The sequence below is a fragment of the Crinia signifera genome, chromosome 19, assembly GCF_055691185.1.
Source record: "Crinia signifera chromosome 19, ASM5569118v1, whole genome shotgun sequence".
Classification (NCBI taxonomy): domain Eukaryota; kingdom Metazoa; phylum Chordata; class Amphibia; order Anura; family Myobatrachidae; genus Crinia; species Crinia signifera.
In genome coordinates, this window is record NC_139226.1 from 28,032,780 (window position 1) to 28,053,382 (window position 20,603).

Genomic DNA, 20,603 nt, shown 5'->3' on the forward strand with positions numbered 1-20,603 from the left:
TGTGTATAAGAAATGTAGCGTCACCTGAGTATGGACTGTGTATAAGTACTGTGATGTCACCTGAGTATGGACAGTGTATAAGTACTGTGATGTCACCTGTGTATGGCCTGTTTATAAGAACTGGGAAGTCACCTGAGTATGGACGGTGTATAAGTACTGTGATGGAACCTGCATATGGACTGTGTATAAGTACTGTAACATCACCTGCGTATGGACTGTGTATAAGTACTGTGATGTCACCTGAGTATGGACATTGTATAAGTACTGTGATGTCACCTGAGTATGCACGGTGTATAAGTACTGTGATGGAACCTACATATGGACTGTGTATAAGTACTGTAACATCACCTGCGTATGGACTGTGTATAAGTACTGTGATGTCACCTGAGTATGGACATTGTATAAGTACTGTAACATCACCTGCGTATGGACTGTGTATAAGTACTGTGATGTCACCTGAGTATGAACTGTCTATAAGTACTATAACGTAACCTGAGTATGGAGAGTGTATAAGTACTGTGATATCACCTGCGTATGGACTGTGTATAAGCACTGTATCGTCACCTGAATATGGACAGTGTATTAGCACTGTGATGTCACCTCAGTATGGACTGTGTATAAGTACTGTAACATCACCTGCGTATGGACTGTGTATAAGTAGTGTGATGTCACCTGAGTATGGACTGTGTATAAGTACTGTGATGTCACCTGAGTATGGACTGTGTATAAGTACTGTGATGTCACCTGAGTATGAACTGTCTATAAGTACTGTAACGTCACCTGAGTATGGAAAGTGTATAAACCTCTGATCGTCTGATGCTCCCACCATTTTACCCCTAACAAATGAAATCCCCCCTTCTCCCCCTCCCCTTGGTACCTGAAATAAACAAACGGAGTCATGTACTTTTGGCAAATTAGTGGTCACATTTATTAATTTGCTTACAAATATATACTGTTACTTGCTTCTGTGGCGAAGATAATCACTGCGGTCCACCAGCCCTGTATCGTAACTGAATCAAGCCGCCCGGGGGGCCAGGGACCCCTTCTCGCAACTTAAAACCTGTAACCGCCCGGGGTCACCCTTCACGTTGCCCCCCGACGCCAGGCCTTGGAGCTCTTCACCCCCTTAGCTGGGGGGTGCCTCCGCTTCCTGGCGTCATTTTGGCTGGCCCGCAGTACTTCCGCCTCTGTTAATCTATGTTTCATTGCATCATAATTCTGCTTGTTGTTCGTTCTTCCTTCCTCTTGGGGTGGGCGGGTGGGACAAACACTTCTCAGGTATTCTGCTCCTAATGACCCTCCCCCTATACCTGGCCTTCCTTAAGTATGGTGATATGCCCTGGGGCTGGGTCACTTTACCTATTTCTTCTCTGCCCTCCCCCCTTGTTACCTTCCCACTTTCCCTACTGTTCCCCACTGCATATGGGATTACAATGGTAATGGAGCCCATCCTAGTAGTTTATTGTCTCTCGCGTCTAGTCGACGCTCGCTCTCTTTAAGCACTGTAACGTCACCTGCGTATGGACAGTGTATAAGCACTTTATCGTCACCTGAGTATGGACTGTGTATAAGTACTGTAACGTCACCTGCGTATGGAGAGTGTATAAGCACTGTAACGTCACCTGCGTATGGACTGTGTATAAGTACTGTAACGTCACCTGCGTATGGACAGTGTATAAGTACTGTGATGTCACCTGAGTATGGACTGTGTATAAGCACTGTAACTTCACCTGAGTATGGAGAGTGTATAAGTGCTGTGATGTCACCTGCATATGGACTGTGTATAAGCACTGTAACGTCACCTGCGTATGGACAGTGAATAAGTACTGTAACGTCACCTGAGTATGGGCTGTTTATAAGCTCTGTAATAGACCCTGAGTATGGACTGTGTATACAGTAAGCTCTGTAATTATACCCTGAGTATGGACTGTGTATAAGCTCTGTAATTATACCCTGAGTATGGACTGTGTATAAGCTCTGTAATATACCCTGAGTATGGACTGTGTATAAGCTCTGTAATTATACCCTGAGTATGGACTGTGTATAAGCTCTGTAATATACCCTGAGTATGGACTGTGTATAAGCTCTGTAATATACCCTGAGTATGGACTGTGTATGTTGGGTACAGGCACATTTAGCTGATCTGCCTCTTACTTGTATTCTTTCTGCTTGTCTTCCTCCCACTCCCCAATCTTTCCCGTCTGCATCGCTATATTATTCTCTGTTTCTGACTGGTACTCTTCTTTTTTTGTTTCTCATCCTACCTGGTACCCCACCGGTATCACTCGCATCTCCTTACCCTACCTGGTACCCCACCTGTATCACTCACATCTCCTCATCCTACCTGGTACCCCACCTGTATCACTCACATCTCCTCATCCTACCTGGTACCCCACCTGTATTACTCACATCTCCTCATCCGACCTGGTTATTACTCTTCACCTCCGGTGTCCTGTCTCTGTCACTCACATGTCCTCTTCCTCCTTTTTTCCACCACTCATTCCTCCCTGTGTCACTCGTCTTCTGTGTCCCATTTGTTTCCTCTGTCCCTGGATTCTGTGCCTGTGTCACTCCTATCTCCTGTATGCAATCTGATCTATGTCCCTCACATCTCTGCTTCCTCCGTCTTACTTCTGTTGCTTCCTCCTTATCCTGACCCTCATCTCTTCCTCATCTTCTTTTCTACTCTCCTTCCTTCATCCTATCTCCCCCCCCCCCCTTCTTTTTTCTACAAACTTTTTTGTCTTTCTTTATCTCTTGGTTGTGCTGTCTTTCCCTGTTTCATACCTGCTCCTCCTCTTCCCCTGTATTTCCTACCTGCTCTCCCTCTTCCCCTGTACTTCCTACCTGATCCCCATCTTTTCCTCCCCTGTATTACCCACCTGCTTCCCCTGTATTACCCACCTGCTCCCCCTGTATTACCCACCTGCTCCCCCTCTCCCCCTGTATTACCCACCTGCTCCTCCTTCCCTTGTATTACCTACACGCTCCCCCTCTTTTCCTCCCCTGTATTACCCACCTTCTCCCCTTCTTCCCCTGTATTACCTACCTGCTCCCCCTCTTTTCCTCAACTGTATTTCCTACCTGCTCCCCCTCTTTCCTACCTGCTCACCTTTTTTTTTCTACCTTGTATTACCCACCTGGTCCTCTTTCTTCCCTTGTATTACCCACCTTCTCCTCTTCCCCTGTATTACCCCCCTCATCCTCCCTCTTTCCCTGCATTTCCTACCGGCTCCCCCTCATCTCCTGTATTACCTACCTGCTCCCCTCTTTTCCTACCCTGTATTATTCACCTGCTCCTCTTTCTTTCCCTGTATTACCCACCTCCTCCTCCTCTTCCCCTGTATTACCCACCTCCTCCTCCCTCTTCCCCTGCATTTCCTACCTGCTTCCCTCCCCCTCCTCCCCTGTATTACCCACCTGCTCCCCCTCTTCCCCTGTATTTCCTACCTGCTCCCCCTCATACCCTGTATTACCTACCTGCTCCCCCTCTTTTCCTACCCTGTATTACCCACCTGCTCCTCTTTATTTCCCTGTATTACCCACCTCCTCCTCCTCTTCCCCTGTATTACCCACCTCCTCCTCCTCCCTCTTCCCCTGCATTTCCTACCTGCTTCCCTCCACCTCCTCCCCTGTATTACCCACCTGCTCCCCCTCTTCCCCTGTATTTCCTACCTGCTTCCCTCCCCTCCTCCCTGTCTGCAGACCCAGGCATGGACTGTAGCTGCGTCTCTGACATCCTACTCACCCCCTCTATGCCGGCTCTCTGGACTCCAGGTAAGTGGACGGCTAATGGTGTTGTGTTGTGTGTCCTGTGAGTGTCTGACTTCTCTGCATGTAATCGTACACTCTCTGTGAGTATGAGTGATCTCGGGGTACTGGGATGTGTTTGCCGTATGTTTTCCAGCTGTACAAAGTAAAATGTAACCAATGCGTTCAGTCCCGTGTATATATTGATATTTGCAGTAAGTACGGTCAGGAATTGTTCCTATAGACTATGTATTATAATATATAACACGGGATAATTGCTGGGAATTGTACCTATAATACTAATGCACATACTGTACCCACCTATATAAAGTGCAGTAATAGTATCACACCTAACACCGCAATATACTCAAATATCTGCCTGTAATTACTACAATGGGGAAATAATAGGACACAATGTAAATGTATAGATCCTATTGCAGGACTCAGTTACTGTGACATATATCACTACAGTGTGTTGCAGAGTTTTGAGCTACCGATTTTTCGTTGTAACTATTCTACGACCAAGCAGATGAGAAAGATGCAGTTATTTACTATTATATCGCTGTGCTGAGGTTAGATACAGATCTGTCTCAGTAATATAGTTCGCGGCGGGATTGTGGTTTGCCCATAATTCTGCTGTCAACGAAATAGAAGAGGACAGCTCAGGATTATGCGGTATAATGCGTGTAACGGGTCTATTACATTGCGTGGGTCAGTGCGGGAGTTCTTATCAGACAGCTGGATACGGGAGAGCGGGGGATATACAGGGGAACGGGAGCCGGACATGGAGAGGGGTCACCGGGAATAGCCTGGGTGTACCAACAAGGACTGCGACATAGAGATAGGTTATTCTAAGGTCTGGATTATTTCTTGTATTATTACTATTATTATTATTATTATTATTATTATTATTATTTGTAGTATAATTATTATTATTATTTTTATTATTATTATTATTATTATTTGTAGTATAATTATTATTATTATTATTTTTATTAGTTCTAGTCTTATTATTATTTGTATTATTATTACTATTTTTATATATAATTTAATAATAATAGCATTACTGGTATTAATAATAATATTACTATTAATAAGAATTACCAGAATTTTATTATTATTATTATTATTATTATTATTATTAGTTGTATTTTTAGTTGTATTACTATTATTATTAATATCATTACTATTAATAATAATAATACTAATAATAATAATGATTATTATTACAAATATTTTTGTTATTATTATTATTCTTATTGGTTTGATCATATTATTAGTTTATATATATATATATATATATATATATATATATATATACACACACTCACACAGAGACACATATACATATACATACATATAAATACAGACACTCACATAATATATATATATATAAATATATACTGTGTATACAGTATATATAATTTTTATTCATTCCTTTATTTCTGCTGCATACAGTACAAACATGGAATGATACTAAATATATAATGTGGTTAATGGACACTTCTCTGTTCTAGCTTCTCCCTTATTACTAATCAGCCATTGTGATGTGTCTAATAAGCATTATTAGGGAATGGTCATTAACCCCTACACCTACCTCTGCAGCCAGAGAAGACTGAATTTGGTGGTTGTTAAAAGAGCAAGAAACTTTCCAAAGTGAATAAATTCCATGTGGAGGAATGTGGGAGGGGGGGGTCCATACTTGAATCTAAATTGCTTCATGAAGCTACCCGGTATTTGTGGGCTACATGCAGAATCAGACAGTATTTGCCCTACATGCAAACACAATAAGGGGGAATTCAGTTAATGGTGAACAGATTCTCCTGGCCAAATCCACACAGCACTTTGCGGCCTCAGGATCACGCTCAATAGTGTTCCCCTACCCATAGAGTAGAGAGCACATTTGAGCAAAGCGTCTGGTGCTAGTCGGGTGGCTTTTACCACAGAAATTCACCCCTTTAACTGGCAATTAACCACCACAATGGGGCAAAGGAAGAAAAGCCAGTAAAGTTTGACCACAAACAGGGTCGTTGCTTCCTTGTGCATCGCATTGGAGCCTGCGATCACATGCGATATATCATATGCAAAAGGCCGCATAGGATATATCATATGCGATCCTGCTGCCCAGAAGGTTCCCAGGTGGCTCAAGGTGTCGTCACTGGCAACGTCTACTCTCAGAGAAGTCATTTCAGTGTATGGCCAGCTTAACAGCACCCAAATCACATGATGCATAGTCATCTGGAAATAAATGCTCACATCTTGCAACTCAAGGGACATAACTGGTCTGCAAGTCCATGGAGGTTTGTCTATCAGACTGTGGGCTACGTACAGTTGTGCATAAGCGTAATTACTCCTGCTGTCAGGTATTGTGCACCTGGGAAGCAAATAGACTACAAATTAAGCCCCCTCCCCCCCCACCACCACACCCCCTCTTACCTGCTCATTGTCAGGGGCCACCACAGTGCCACATGTCCTGCTAATTGTGGGTCTCCTGATCCCATTAGGCGCAGTGTGGCATGTGGCCACTGAGGGTCTGTGTGGGCTATTGCTAGACCAGGCCCTGCACATAACTTGTCTGCATCATATCCTATTAAATATATACCTCCCACAAAGCGGATATACAACATGAAGGCCATAGCTTCCCTTCTCTAGCTCAATCTATGTACTCTATGTAAAGGCCATAGCTTCCCTTATCTACCTCAATGAATGTACTCTACGTAAAGGCCATAGCTTCTCTTCTCTAGCTCATCCAATGTACTCTACATAAAGGCCATAGCTTCCCTTCTCTACCTCAACCAATGTACTCTACATAAAGGCCATATCTTCCCTTATCTACCTCAATGAATGTACTCTACGTAAAGGCCATATCTTCCCTTCTCTACCTCAATGATTGTACTCTACATAAAGGCCATATCTTCCCTTCTCTACCTCAATGAATGTACTCTACGTAAAGGCCATATCTTCCCTTCTCTACCTCAATGAATGTACTCTACATAAAGGCCATATCTTCCCTTCTCTACCTCAATGAATGTACTCTACATAAAGGCCATAGCTTTCCTTCTCTACCTCATTGGTTGTACTCTATGTAAAGGCCATAGCTTCCCTTCTCTACCTCATTGGTTGTACTCTATGTAAAGGCCATATCTTCCCTTCTCTACCTCAACCAATGTACTCTACATAAAGGCCATAGCTTCCCTTCTCTACCTCAATGAATGTACTCTACATAAAGGCCATAGCTTCCCTTCTCTACCTCAACCAATGTACTCTACATAAAGGCCATATCTTCCCTTCTCTACCTCAATGAATGTACTCTACGTAAAGGCCATAGCTTCCCTTCTCTACCTCATTGGTTGTACTCTACATAAAGGCCATATCTTCCCTTCTCTACCTCAATGAATGTACTCTACGTAAAGGCCATAGCTTCCCTTCTCTACCTCAACCAATGTACTCTACATAAAGGCCATATCTTCCCTTCTCTACCTCAATGAATGTACTCTACGTAAAGGCCATAGCTTCCCTTCTCTACCTCATTGGTTGTACTCTACATAAAGGCCATAGCTTCCCTTCTCTACCTCAATGATTGTACTCTACATAAAGGCCATATCTTCCCTTCTCTACCTCAATGAATGTACTCTACGTAAAGGCCATAGCTTCCCTTCTCTAGCTCAACTAATGTGCTCTGCATGACTTTTTTCATGTCGACCTTTTCCATGTTGACCTAATGCTTGTGTCAACCTAATGACCACGTCGATCTATTTCATGTATCGAACTAGTGACTGTCAGCCTACAGTGGTCAATCTAATGACTGTCAACCTAAGTCCTGTCGAACCTATGATCCATACCCATAGGCATCAAGGGCTCACCTCTTTATAAGATGGGGTTCAAAAATTGTACTGGATGATCACCTCCTGTGAACTGTGATGTAATAATTGGTCACATGACTGCTTACATCTGGGAAAGAATTCTAGTCATATAAAGGTTACTCTGATTTACACTGCATGAAGGCCATAGCTTCCATCTGTAGGACAACTAAACAACTCTTCGTGAACGCTATAGATTGCTGTAAGGCTGTGTTGGTCAAGTTATTACTGTGCATGGAGACCATAGATTCCATCTGTACATGGGTGTACACGGAGCGATTTTCCTAGTGAGCGATTTGACTAAATGCACCAGCGATTTTTACTAAGCGATTTTGTCTATGGGCGATTTGGACTATACTAGAATTAACATACTTGGTTGGTAGTCATTGCAGATCGCCTAGTGACTCTCTCCCTCTGCAGTGACTACCAGACAGCCAGCGATCTAGTCAAACTATTCTTGCCTGGCAACTCTGTTTTACTAAGCGATATTATAGGGAGATTTGTCTAACCTTGACAGCGACCTTTACTAACCTTCTAAGCAATTTTAATTAAGTAGTTGGAAGGATTGCTCTGTGTGTATATCCCTTACAACAACTGATTAACACTGCATAAAGGTCTACTATAGATCTACTGATATAACTGCATGAGGTCCATAGCTTCATCTGTAGGTCAAGTTGTGTACACTGCAATGTCTAAAGGGGTGTACACACGGTAAGATTTTGGCAGGAGATTTTGGCTAGATAGTCAAAATCTCGTAGAAGGTTAGCCAAAATCTCCCTATTTTTCTCCTGCTTAGTCAATATTGTCTAGCATATATTGACTGTGCAGGCAAGGCAATTTTAACTAGATCATAGACTATCATTACTAAATCGCTTAGTCACAATCTCCAGTGCATCTAGCCAAAATCTCTCCTAAAATTGCTTAGTCAAAGTTGTCCATTAGCCAAAATCTCCCCGTGTGTACACCCCTTTAGTCACCTTATGCACAGTGCATGATGGCTACAGCTTCCCATCTGTTGGACATTGCAAGAAGGCCATAGTTTTCCACAGTGCACTAGCTAAAGTAATTAAGTCTACAATATCAAACACCTGGACCTAGTCCCTAAATATATGCTGGTTATACAGTTACATACATGTTATCATCATATGTTTTGCTGAATATCACAATAACTTTCTATGCTCGCAAAATAATTTATAGGTTGTTCAATGCATGCTGCCATATTTTTGGACTGTCACTTATTTAACCAATTATACTGTATTGCTTAGTGCCCTCCCCTAACTATACAGCTTTTACTGAGCACAGCCTGATCACCATAAGCACCTCTCTTCTGATTTCAGGGTTTGCCTTCCCTGACTGGGCCTATAAGCCAGAATCCAGTCCGGGCTCCAGACAGATCCAACTCTGGCACTTCATTCTAGAGCTTCTTCAGAAAGAAGAATATCACGATGTCATCGCCTGGCAGGGAGACTACGGAGAGTTTGTCATCAAGGACCCAGACGAGGTGGCACGGTTGTGGGGTATACGGAAGTGCAAACCCCACATGAACTATGACAAGCTGAGCAGGGCACTGAGGTGAGCAGCGAGGACATAGACAGACAACTTACTGTACTTAATTTAATATTATAGGTAATGCACATATCTTCCATACAGGACAATGGGCGGTATTCAATGAGGCTGATTCGCCAGGTTTTTATGGCGATTTTGTGCTGTAAGGCGAATTTCTGACTAAAACAGTGAATCACCCTATTCAATGACCAGATGGCGAATACATTTCAAGGTTTTTTTCGCCATGATTCACCGAGTAGCAATCGCTATCTTTTTATGGTGAAGTGGAAGGTGAACTTTTAAAATAAAGTGTTTTGTGTTTTACATTTGGTGTCAAAAAATCAGGAATTTTATTCTGAGGAGGGGCATGCTATTTTTTCATTTTTTTTACACAGACCAGCCAGCAGGGGGCCGGGAGCCGAGCCGCTCATTAGATATTCATATATTCACTTCACCCGATCATTACATATTCATGATCGGGTGTAGTGAATATACCCGGTCCCCTGCTGGCACCCCCGGGAGGCAGCCTGTGCTGCCTGGCACCCGGGGAGCCCACCTCCCCCCCACAAACGTTCTGGGGCAGGCAGAGAGACTTCCATCTCTCTGCCTGCCACCGTCCTCAGGCTCCCTGCAGTGTCCACCGCAGGAGCTCAAATTCGCCGGTCAGGGGCAGCGAGCCCCTGACTCATTGAATACCGGAGCCGGCGAGGCTCTGGAACACAGCGAGCAGTGGCGAATGTGCAGCGAATCCTAAACAGGATTCGCTGAACGTCGCCGGTATTCACATTGAATACCGCCCAATGTGTGTAATTCCGACCTGATCACTTTGCCACGAAATCGCACAACTAGCATTCAGTTAAGATGGCGCCTCCTAGAGTTAAATCCCAAATAAATGCACTTGCTGGGTGAATGGATGTGTGCGACTACAAATCTATTCGCAGCTGAGCAAATATGTCCAAAATCCATGGTAACGGGCTCCCATCAAATGATTTTTACTCTGGACATAAGTCATTGCGGGCTCAGAGTACACAGAGACGTACGCAGCGGCGGGATGGAGCAAGGCAAATCCGTCCTGGTGCTGATGTCACACACCCGCCCCTACAATGCTCAGACACGCCTGTGTTTGTTCCGGCACGCCTGTGTTTTTTCTTGGCTTGCGAATAGAAAATGTAGCTGGACTGCATTGCAGCACGGCTCTGCACATGCGCTCAGGCCTGAATTACCCTCAATAACAAATGCTCATTGTTAATAGTGATTACTAAGTAAGTGATTATTTATTATGAATAAGGCCATTGATACTTATACAAACTCACATATCAGCGGACAGCGTTACTCTGTATTACCAATTATCCATAATAATCACATCTTTAGGCTTTACCATCTTACGTATGGTTTGGGACATTTTCCTAGCCGTATACATCTATTCGCACAGCGGGATTTCACTATGCGTATACCTGTTCAGTGGCCGCTGCTGATTCGCTCAGCAGCAATCAGGACTGAATCGGACCCTTTGTTTATGACAAATATAGACTCCAATCCCGTGCCCCCCTTTGTCTGAAAACAAGGCCGGAGTCCAGACAGTCCCTCCCTGACGACAGCCTTGTCCATGGTGTAGCCAATAACGTTTATAGAATTAAGGGAATGGGAAGAGGGGCACCGAGATTTCACATGATGCCCCTAGGTCTATTACACATGGAATGTTGCTATAAGCGACCAATCAGATACTGTCTATTATCTTCTTGGAGGTGCAAAATTAATAAGAAGTTAATTCTGATTGGTTGCCCCATAGCAACATCCCATCTTAGTCAAATGCCATAGGCAGTGGTTCCCAATCTGGGTCCTCAGATATCTCCAAGAGTTCACATTTTCCAGGTCTCCACACAGAATCACAAGTGATATAATTAGCTGTGGATCTTTTAACATGTGTCAGTGAATAATGCGTACACCTGTGCACCTGCCGATTGACTGCTGGGGTTACTTGAGGACCCACTGGCCTACACTATAATGTATCTCCATCATTTTGAGAAGTAAAGTAGCCATTGTGTCCCGCTGGGTAGTTCTACAGAAGATCAGGACTAGGGACTGAAAAGCCGCTTCCATAGCTGTCCGAGAAACTCCTCTAGTATAATACTAGCTCAGGCATGTCCAAACTGTGGCCCCCCAGCTGTTGTGAAACTACACATCCCAGCATGCCTTGCCATAGTACTAACATTCCCTAATAGCAAAACTAAGGCATGATGGGACTTGTAGTTTCACAACAGCTGAAGGGCCACAGTTTGGACATGCCTGCGATTAGCTCTTGTAAAGATGCAAAGAAGATACATAGGAAGGAGAGAAGCCGAAGGCCCGGTTTAACTCACAATTATGGATTAGCTTCTACTCCTTTGAAAAGACATAATGCATCATTAACTGCTCATTTAGCGCTCATCAGAAGGCTGCACAGGGCCGGGAGAGGAGGACGCATAGACCGCACATACAGACAGAGAACTGACAAGTAATATGGATTTCTAAGGCCAATATACAGAAAACATAAGCATTATAGCGGGTAGCTGTGTTCCTCACTGCGAGCCTGGAGTGTTCATACGTGGTTCAAGCCCAGACGGTCCCTGGGGGGCTTGTGGGTGAAATAGGGAGGGGGTTCCTCATCCCTTTGTCGAAAAATTACTTTTGACATTTAATTTCAAAAAGCTTCTCTTGCCTAACACTTGGGTGATATGTTTGCCCTGCGACTGCAGCAGTGTCTCTCTGGAGAGGAGGGTAGGAGCTATGTGCGGGTGTACGGATAGATATACATTTTATTTTTATTTAAACATATGTTCCTGTGGTTTTGTCATGATTTATTACCCAGGTTCCTATTGCATCTAAACATGAGTGAGTCTTGCAGTTTGGTTCTGTATTCTCCATGTGAGGGCAACCGTTTCCCTCTATCTAAATCAATTTACAATTCTTATTACACCGCAAGCCTCCGTTGTGTTCCGGAGGTGGTGAGGAGATATATAGATGTGTGTATATAAAAATAAAGGGAACACTTAAACAACACAATGTAACTCCAAGTCAATCACACTTCTGTGAAATCCAACTGTCCACTTAGGAAGCAGCACTGATTGACAATCAATTTCACATGCTGTTGTGCAAATGGAATAGGCAATAGGTGGAAATTATAGGCAATTAGCAAGACACCCCCAATGAAGGAGTTGTTCTGCAGGTGGTGACCACAGACCACTTCTCATCTCCTATGCTTTCTGGCTGATGTTTTGGTCACTTTGAGAGTTGGCGGTGCTGTCACTCTAGTGGTAGCATGAGACGGAGTCTACAACCCACACAAGTGGCTCAGGTAGTGCAGCTCATCCAGGATGCCACATCAATGCGAGCTGTGGCAAGAAGGTTTGCTGTGTCTGTCAGCGTAGTGTCCTGAGCATGGAGACACTACCAGGAGACAGGCCAGTACATCAGGAGACGTGGAGGAGGCCGTAGAAGGGCAACAACCCCGCAGCAGGACCGCTACCTCCGCCTTTGTGCAAGGAGGAACAGGAGCCCTGCAAAATGACCTCCAGCAGCCACAAATGTGCATGTGTCTACTCAAACGGTCCAAAACATGAGGGTGGTATGAGGGCCCGATGTCCACAGGTGGGGGTTGTGCTTACAGCCCAACACCGTGCAGGATGTGTGGCATTTGCCAGAGAACCCCAAGATTGGCAAATTCACCACTGGCGCCCTGTGCTCTTCACAGATGAAAGCAAGTTCACACTGAGCACATGACAGATGTGAGAGTCTGGAGATGCCAAGGAGAACGTTCTGCTCCCTGCAACATCCTCCAGCATGACAGGTTTGGCAGTGCTTCAGTAATGGTGTGGGGTGGCATTTCTTTGGGGGGCCGCACAGCCCTCTGTGTGCTCGCCAGAGGTACCCTGATTGCCATTAGGTACCGAGATGAGATCCTCAGACACCTTGTGAGACCATATGCTGGTGCGGTTGGCCCTGGGTTCCTCCTAATGCAAGACAATGCTGGACCTCATGTGGCTGGAGTGTGTCAGCAGTTACTGCAAGACGAAGGCATTGATGCTATGGAGTTAGCTACAACAATGGTGGTGTCGCACTGGCTAGTACATTATATAAACACTAACAGATATAAATAACAATACAAGACGTGTACACGTGTGCGGGTCTGTCCTGAGCATGGACCAGTACGTAGCTACCTGGGGCATCTTCCTGATTTACCATTAGGATACACTGTGCGCTACCTACTTAGTAAGCTGTATTTATTCTGTACTGTGTGGCACGGTCTGTACGCAGGCGCGGTCTGCCAGCCATTGTGCAGGATGTGTGGGTATTACAGGAGTGCCAGGTAGGCTGACCTACTCCTCACTGACTGATATCCCCTGGTTTCTGCCCTAGGTATTACTACAACAAGAGGATTCTACACAAGACCAAAGGAAAACGCTTCACGTACAAGTTTAACTTCAGTAAAGTTGTGCTGGTCAATTACCCGCTGCTGGATATGGCCAATTCCTCGCTGCTGCTCGGACAGAGCCCCTTCCCGGGTGCCCACTCACATGACCCCTTCACCCCTGAGGTAGGCCGAACCCTGAATGCAGTGTGTTAGCTGATTCTGCCTGTCCTGTCTCTTCAGTGCGTCATACCCAGCTTGGGCCCAGTCACAAGGAACTCACCAAACTGGACTGGTTGCTGCTCTATGATTGAGGCCCTCAAACCTGAATTTCCAGCATAGATACAGAATGGGGCTGGAGATTAGTCATGGACAGTACTTTGTACGGATACATTAGAGGTTGCTGTAATGACTGTGGCACAGAGATAGATGATGCTCTGACTCTTCCTGACTAAGTATAGCGGAAGCTATTGTACAACCGCAGCATCCTGCCTGCATGCAGATTAGTGAGGCCACAGACATTAATCCTACACTCCTGCCCCATCATATGCGTCTTGTACTGACCATGACAGGGAAGGTGGCTCCTTCTCAGCTCTGGGCCCCATAGCAGCTGCACTCCCTGCACCTATGGTAGCTACACCCCTGTATATAATACATGTAACTGTGACAGGGAAGGTGGCTCCTCTCAGCTCTGGGCCCATAGCAGCTGCACTCCCTGCACCTATGGTAGCTACACCCCTGTATATAACACATGTAACTGTGACAGGGAAGGTGGCCCCTCTCAGCTCTGGGCCCCATAGCAGCTGCACCCCCTGCACCTATGGTAGCTACACCCTGTATATAACACATGTAACTGTGACAGGGAAGGTGGCCCCTCTCAGCTCTGGGCCCATAGCAGCTGCACTCCCTGCACCTATGGTAGCTACACCCCTCTATATGACACATGTAACTGTGACAGGGAAGGTGGCCCCTCTCAGCTCTGGGCCTCATAGCAGCTGCACTCCCTGCACCTATGGTAGCTACACCCCTGTATATAACACATGTAACTGTGACAGGGAAGGTGGCCCCTCTCAGCTCTGGGTCCATAGCAGCTGCACTCCCTGCACCTATGGTAGCCACACCCCTGTATATAACCAGTACTATTTTTCTGAAAAAATAGGTTCAGGAACTCCAGGTCTGGAGGTGGATCAATTAAATAAAAAAAAAACATATATAATAGAGAGAGGGAGGGAGAGATAGATGTATATATTGTATTTAGAAATAAAGGCACTCACAGGTGACTTTAAAACTTATCTTATAAAAAGTACATTTTCAGTTCCTGATGATGTCAGATTTAATTAGAGGTTCAGGAACTGAGTTCCTGCTGGTTCCTGCTGAAAAATAGCACTGTATATAACACATGTAACTGTGACAGGGAAGGTGGCCCCTCTCAGCTCTGGGCCCATAGCAGCTGCACTCCCTGCACCTATGGTAGCTACAACCCTTTATATAACACATGTAACTGTGACAGGGAAGGTGGCCCCTCTCAGCTCTGGGTCCATAGCAGCTGCACCCCCTGCACCTATGGTAGCTACACCCTTTATGTAACACATGTAACTGTGACAGGGAAGGTGGCCCCTCTCAGCTCTGGGCCCCATAGCAGCTGCACTCCCCGCACCTATGGTAGCTACACCCTGTATATAATACATGTAACTGTGACAGGGAAGGTGGCCCCTCTCAGCTCTGGCCCATAGCAGCTGCACTCCCTGCACCTATGGTAGTTACACCCCTGTATATAACACATGTAACTGTGACAGGGAAGGTGGCCCCTCTCAGCTCTGGGCCCCATAGCAGCTGCACCCCCTGCACCTATGGTAGCTACACCCCTGTATATAACACATGTAACTGTGACAGGGAAGGTGGCCCCTCTCAGCTCTGGGCCCCATAGCAGCTACAATCTGGTTGTAATGGACGCCTCTAGTTTTCTAGTAGAAGTGTTGATAAATCTCCCTATAGCTACTAACCATAGGCTAGTTTTGTTCATACTGACGAAATGTCTTTTGCAGGCTCTGCAGTCTCTCTTTTCTCCGACCGATCGCCCTACACTTTTGGATCGCCCACTTTCTGCCCCAGACACAGAGAAACTTCGCCTTGAAGCGGCTTTCCCTTTCCTGAACTCAGGTAAGGACATAAACCCCAAACTCTTAGTACAGAGATTCCCAATCACTGCACCAGGGAGCAGCAGCAAGGACCCCCTGCATGGCTGCGCCGAAGGTTTCTTACTGAGAAATGCGACACAAACTATTAGATCAGTTGTGTTTTCCTGTCACCATTAGGTCAGTTGTGTGATGACGGACATGGCTTCTGCTCGTCCATACATTCTATGTTTGGCAGCCACCAGCTTTGGTTTTACCTGTCACATGGATGATAATTAATTTGATTTGATCCTTGAGCCATCACTCCAGGGTGTCCCTTTAAGTGCCCCAAGGTGGCACTAGTCTGGGAACCGCTGCCTTAGTACATTTTCTTCCACGTGTTCTCATGCTTAATTCAAGTTTTGCAGTCAGACTGTTAGTTTATTGTGTGCGCCATTCTGCAACTTTTACTAAGCACATTGCCTTATATTTCCTGGTTTCCCATTGCGCTCTGTAATGAAGCCAATCAGCGGTTGTCATAGTGATATAATATTATTGCCTCATAGCACTGAGGTCGGGAGTTTCTTTCCCAGTCATGGCTTACCTGCATGGAGTGCTGCCCATGTTTTACTGGGATTCCTCCAACATCCAAAAATGGATGTACTGTAGTCCCGCTCTCGGTCAGAATCCCGGCAACGGAATCATGTAGGTTACAATGCTGACAGATCCCAACAGTGAGTATAAGGGATAGGCTGTGGGAGGGGAGGGGGTGGGGCAGGCTGTGGTAGGAGAGTGTTAGGCTATAGGAAGGGCAGGTTGAGTTAGGTAAAGGCTACATGAGGGGACGGGCAGGTTAGGCTGTGGGAGGGGAGGGTTATGCTACAGGTGGGGTGGGGTAGGCTGCGGTAGGGGAGGGGTAGGCTATAGGAGGGGCAGGGTGAGTTAGGAAACCGCTACAGGAGGGGAAGGGGCAGGTTAGGCTGTAGGAGGGGTGGATTAGTTATAGGCTACAGCAGGGGCGGGGTGGGGTTGGGCTGTGGGAGGGGTGTAGGCTACAGAAGGGGTGAGTTGGGCTGCGGGAGGGGTGGGTTAGTTATAGGCTACAGCAGGGGCGGGGTGGGGTTGGGCTGTGGGAGGGGTGTAGGCTACAGAAGGGGTGAGTTGGGCTGCGGGAGGGGTGGGTTAGGATACTCACCAGGAACTGTCAGTAATGTAACAACATTTGGAATCCCAACTATCGATATTTTACATCCAGCCACTAAACCATACCGATAGGTTAATTGACTTCTAGCAAAAAATAGATGTGTCCGTATGTTCGGGAATAAAGATTGTAAGTTTCACTGGGACAGGACTGAGCATGTGGAGTGTATTTTGGTCTTGCTTTACGTGTACATAACAGCATCTGCTCCCCACAACTGACTGCTCTCTATTTTACTTTCCAGGTTCCGGTTACACTAAGCCTACAGCTTTATTGCCCCCATACAACCGAAACTCCCCATTCCCTGATTACCCATGGGGATTTAACCCATACCTCTCCAGCACTTTCCCCTTAACCGGTTCCAAGCTGCCTACATCCCTCTACCCACCACACTTCTACCCCAGCTCACTCACCCAGCTTCCTCCTCCCATCTCCCTGCTTCCAGGGGAGTCTATGGACAGGTCTGCCAGCCTCTTGCAGGGCATACCCCAAAGGCTCTGCACCAGTTTAAATTCCCACCCTCTGCCCGTAAGAGGCAGCGGAGAACTAGGGGGAGCGGGGGCAGCAAGAAGAGACCGAGTAGAGCAGCCTGAAGGGAAGCAGGAACCAGAATCTGACTCAGACCTGGAAATAACGGACGTAAGCGACTGCAGTTCGGAGGCGGAAGGGTGCGTTTACAGCCCACCCTGCCCGGGATCCTCGGTTGGAAGAGGCCGCATAGAAGAGGACCGACCTAAAGCAACAGCTGCCAAAACTGCCCCAGAGAAACCAGCGGCTCCTGTCAGCTAGACCTAACCAGAAACTATAAATGTACAAATTATAAATATATATATAAATATATGGCTATATAGGGGACAGACCGTGTGTTTCGCCAACTCCTTCACCCAAAAATCACTTGTAATGGGACTGTGGAAAAAAAAAAACCTGAACCATTTGGTGCATTGGTGGTAAGGCCTGTACTTATTGGGGTCATTCTGAATGTGTAACGGTTGTTTATCTGCATCATCTTCTTCATAAAGTGCCAATATAATTGCACTAGTTGTCATTGTGACTACACGACTACATACACAAGACAACGATCTAATAAGCTGGTGGCAGTGGGGAGGGTAGACGACACCTGGATATATTGTGCATTATGCAATTGCTGCAGACGTGTCCCGTTAAGAACTTCCACATAAAGGTATCTTTATACGATCGTTTAGTAATCGCCACATCATATAAAGGTACCTTTATGTGGAAGTTCCGTCTCACAACACTATGAGTTCGGTACAATTGGTTCACATTCTCCATCTGTGGTGACCAGGGTATTCTTCCTTTCCTGTAAGAGGTTACCCTATAAAGATACCTTTATGTGTTTACCCACCACTTATACAGTGTGAATAAGGGTACGCTTAGTATCCCAAAGTTTTATCCCTGAGAATATCTCCTCCATATCCAAAGTGGCCATGGTCCTTTTCTCCCCCCCCCCCCCTTTTTATGAGCATTTGCATATACATAAAGGGATTGCGGAAAAAGATATCGGTGGGCAGACAGACTTCCAGCACCCTGATCAACATGATCTCTTCTGGTTTGGCACATAATAACGGTCTGTGGCTAGGACTAGGAAAGTTATGTGAGACAAATAGTACCACAGGTGCCCCACATATGAGCAGATTCAGGAACATTGGTGCAATTTTGCGTCCAGCTTGCGGTTGCAGCTGTAACAGAAGTGTCCGGGAGCCGCGTGGGCACATAACTGTGCTGAGAGTTCCTGGGTTGGGACAGGCAGGCGGTTATTCATAGATGGCCCACAGAGATGTGGTTGTGTACAGATGGGAGATACCCAGGCCCATAATCTGTATCATCAGTGCATATACTACCTCTCTGGCTCTGAGAATATTGTACATATCCAAGACGCCAGCCAGACCCACACATCATGATAAAATCAAAGGAGTGTCCTGTAGAGCAGCAGTTCTCACACTGCTGCCATGTATGTGCTGTCTGCTGACTACACATGTGATGGGTTATGGTATATCAGACTCCTCCCATCATGTTGTGCCTCCACAATGCTGCCATGTATGTGCTGTCTGCTGACTACACAAGTGATGTGATGGGTTATGGTATATCAGACTCCTCCCATCACTCTGTGTCTCCACAATGCTGCCATGTATGTGCTGTCTGCTGACTACACAAGTGATGTGATGGGTTATGGTATATCAGACTCCTCCCATCACTCTGTGCCCCCACAATGCTGCCATGTATGTGCTGTCTGCTGACTACACAAGTGATGTGATGGGTTATGGTATATCAGACTCCTCCCATCACTGTGTCTCCACAATGCTGCCATGTATGTGCTGTCTGCTGACTACACAAGTGATGTGATGGGTTATGGTATATCAGACTCCTCCCATCACTCTGTGCCTCCACAATGCTGCCATGTATGTGCTGTCTGCTGACTACACGTGTGATGTGATGGGTTATGGTATATCAGACTCCTCCCATCACTCTGTGCCTCCACAATGCTGCCATGTATGTGCTGTCTGCTGACTACATGTGTGATGTGATGGGTTATGGTATATTAGACTCCTCCCATCACTCTGTGCCTCCACAATGCTGCCATGTATGTGCTGTCTGCTGACTACACGTGTGATGTGATGGGTCATGGTATATCAGACTCCTCCCATCACTCTGTGCCTCCACAATGCTGCCATGTATGTGCTGTCTGCTGACTACACAAGTGATGTGATGAGTTATGGTATATCAGACTCCTCCCATCACTCTGTGCCTCCACAATGCTGCCATGTATGTGCTGTCTGCTGACTACACGTGTGACGTGATGGGTTATGGTATATCAGACTCCTCCCATCACTCTGTGCCTCCACAATGCTGCTATGTATGTGCTGTCTGCTGACTACACATGTGATGTGCTGGGTTATGGTATATCAGACTCCTCCCATCACTCTGTGCCTCCACAATGCTGCCATGTATGTGCTGTCTGCTGCCTACACATGTGATGTGATGGGTTATGGTATATCAGACTCCTCCCATCACTCTGTGCCTCCACAATGCTGCCATATATGTGCTGTCTGCTGACTACACATGTGATGTGATGATCTTCTGCAGTAACTTGCTGGGGTCCTGTTATTATTTTTATTGTCTGATGAGGTCCCAGAGCAAAATAGTTTGAGGGACCCCTGCTGTAGAGACATTTATCCCATGAACCACACTGGTCATCATTCTGGCTTCCCTGTATGAGTACACAGACACTGATCCGCACACCTACAAAGTAAGCGTACTACATTGGGTTGGTGCTGTCACAATCTGTGTACACATTATGCGATGTACTCACACAACGTTATAGTAACCACATAATAAATTATATAGTGCATACACATTGAGCAATTTAACAAATTATATATAGTTTTGCTTTACGAGTGTCAGGAGAATGTTATATATCTCGTACACATTTAAAGCTTAGAAGCGTCCTTCTGCCATTTTGAGTAAAAGTTCTTAAATACCCAATTCTATATAATTAACAGTGATCTCAATCGCTATTTTTATCACGTCAGGTGATAACATCATTATAGAACTAGGTCATTCATTTCTCCGTTGTTGCATAAACGGTCCAATACAGTCAATTGTCATGTCAGGGAATTGGCACTGAAAGGCAGATATGAAAAAAGGGTGACTAGGACTGAGGGAAGAGGCGTATAAAATACTATACCGAAAGAGAACAGCAAGATTATCGTGTAGAGATAAAATTATTATTA

The 20,603-nt window shown here is 45.7% G+C and overlaps 1 protein-coding gene across 2 annotated transcripts in view; it reads left to right on the forward strand.

The window, feature by feature from the left end:
• Positions 1-17,889, forward strand: part of ERFL (ETS repressor factor like) — a 64,685-nt gene extending 46,796 nt beyond the window's left edge. The window contains exons 2-6 of one of the 2 annotated variants that reach the window (XM_083162224.1): positions 3,706-3,777; positions 8,948-9,182; positions 13,551-13,728; positions 15,588-15,702; positions 17,099-17,889. In XM_083162224.1, the coding sequence (XP_083018350.1) occupies positions 3,714-3,777; positions 8,948-9,182; positions 13,551-13,728; positions 15,588-15,702; positions 17,099-17,643 (1,137 nt within the window). In that variant the 5' untranslated portion in view covers positions 3,706-3,713 and the 3' untranslated portion in view covers positions 17,644-17,889. Of the gene's footprint in view, positions 1-2,265; positions 3,778-8,947; positions 9,183-13,550; positions 13,729-15,587; positions 15,703-17,098 lie in introns of those variants that run through there. The other variant, XM_083162223.1, reaches the window with a different exon arrangement.
• The last annotated feature ends 2,714 nt before the right edge of the window (positions 17,890-20,603 follow it).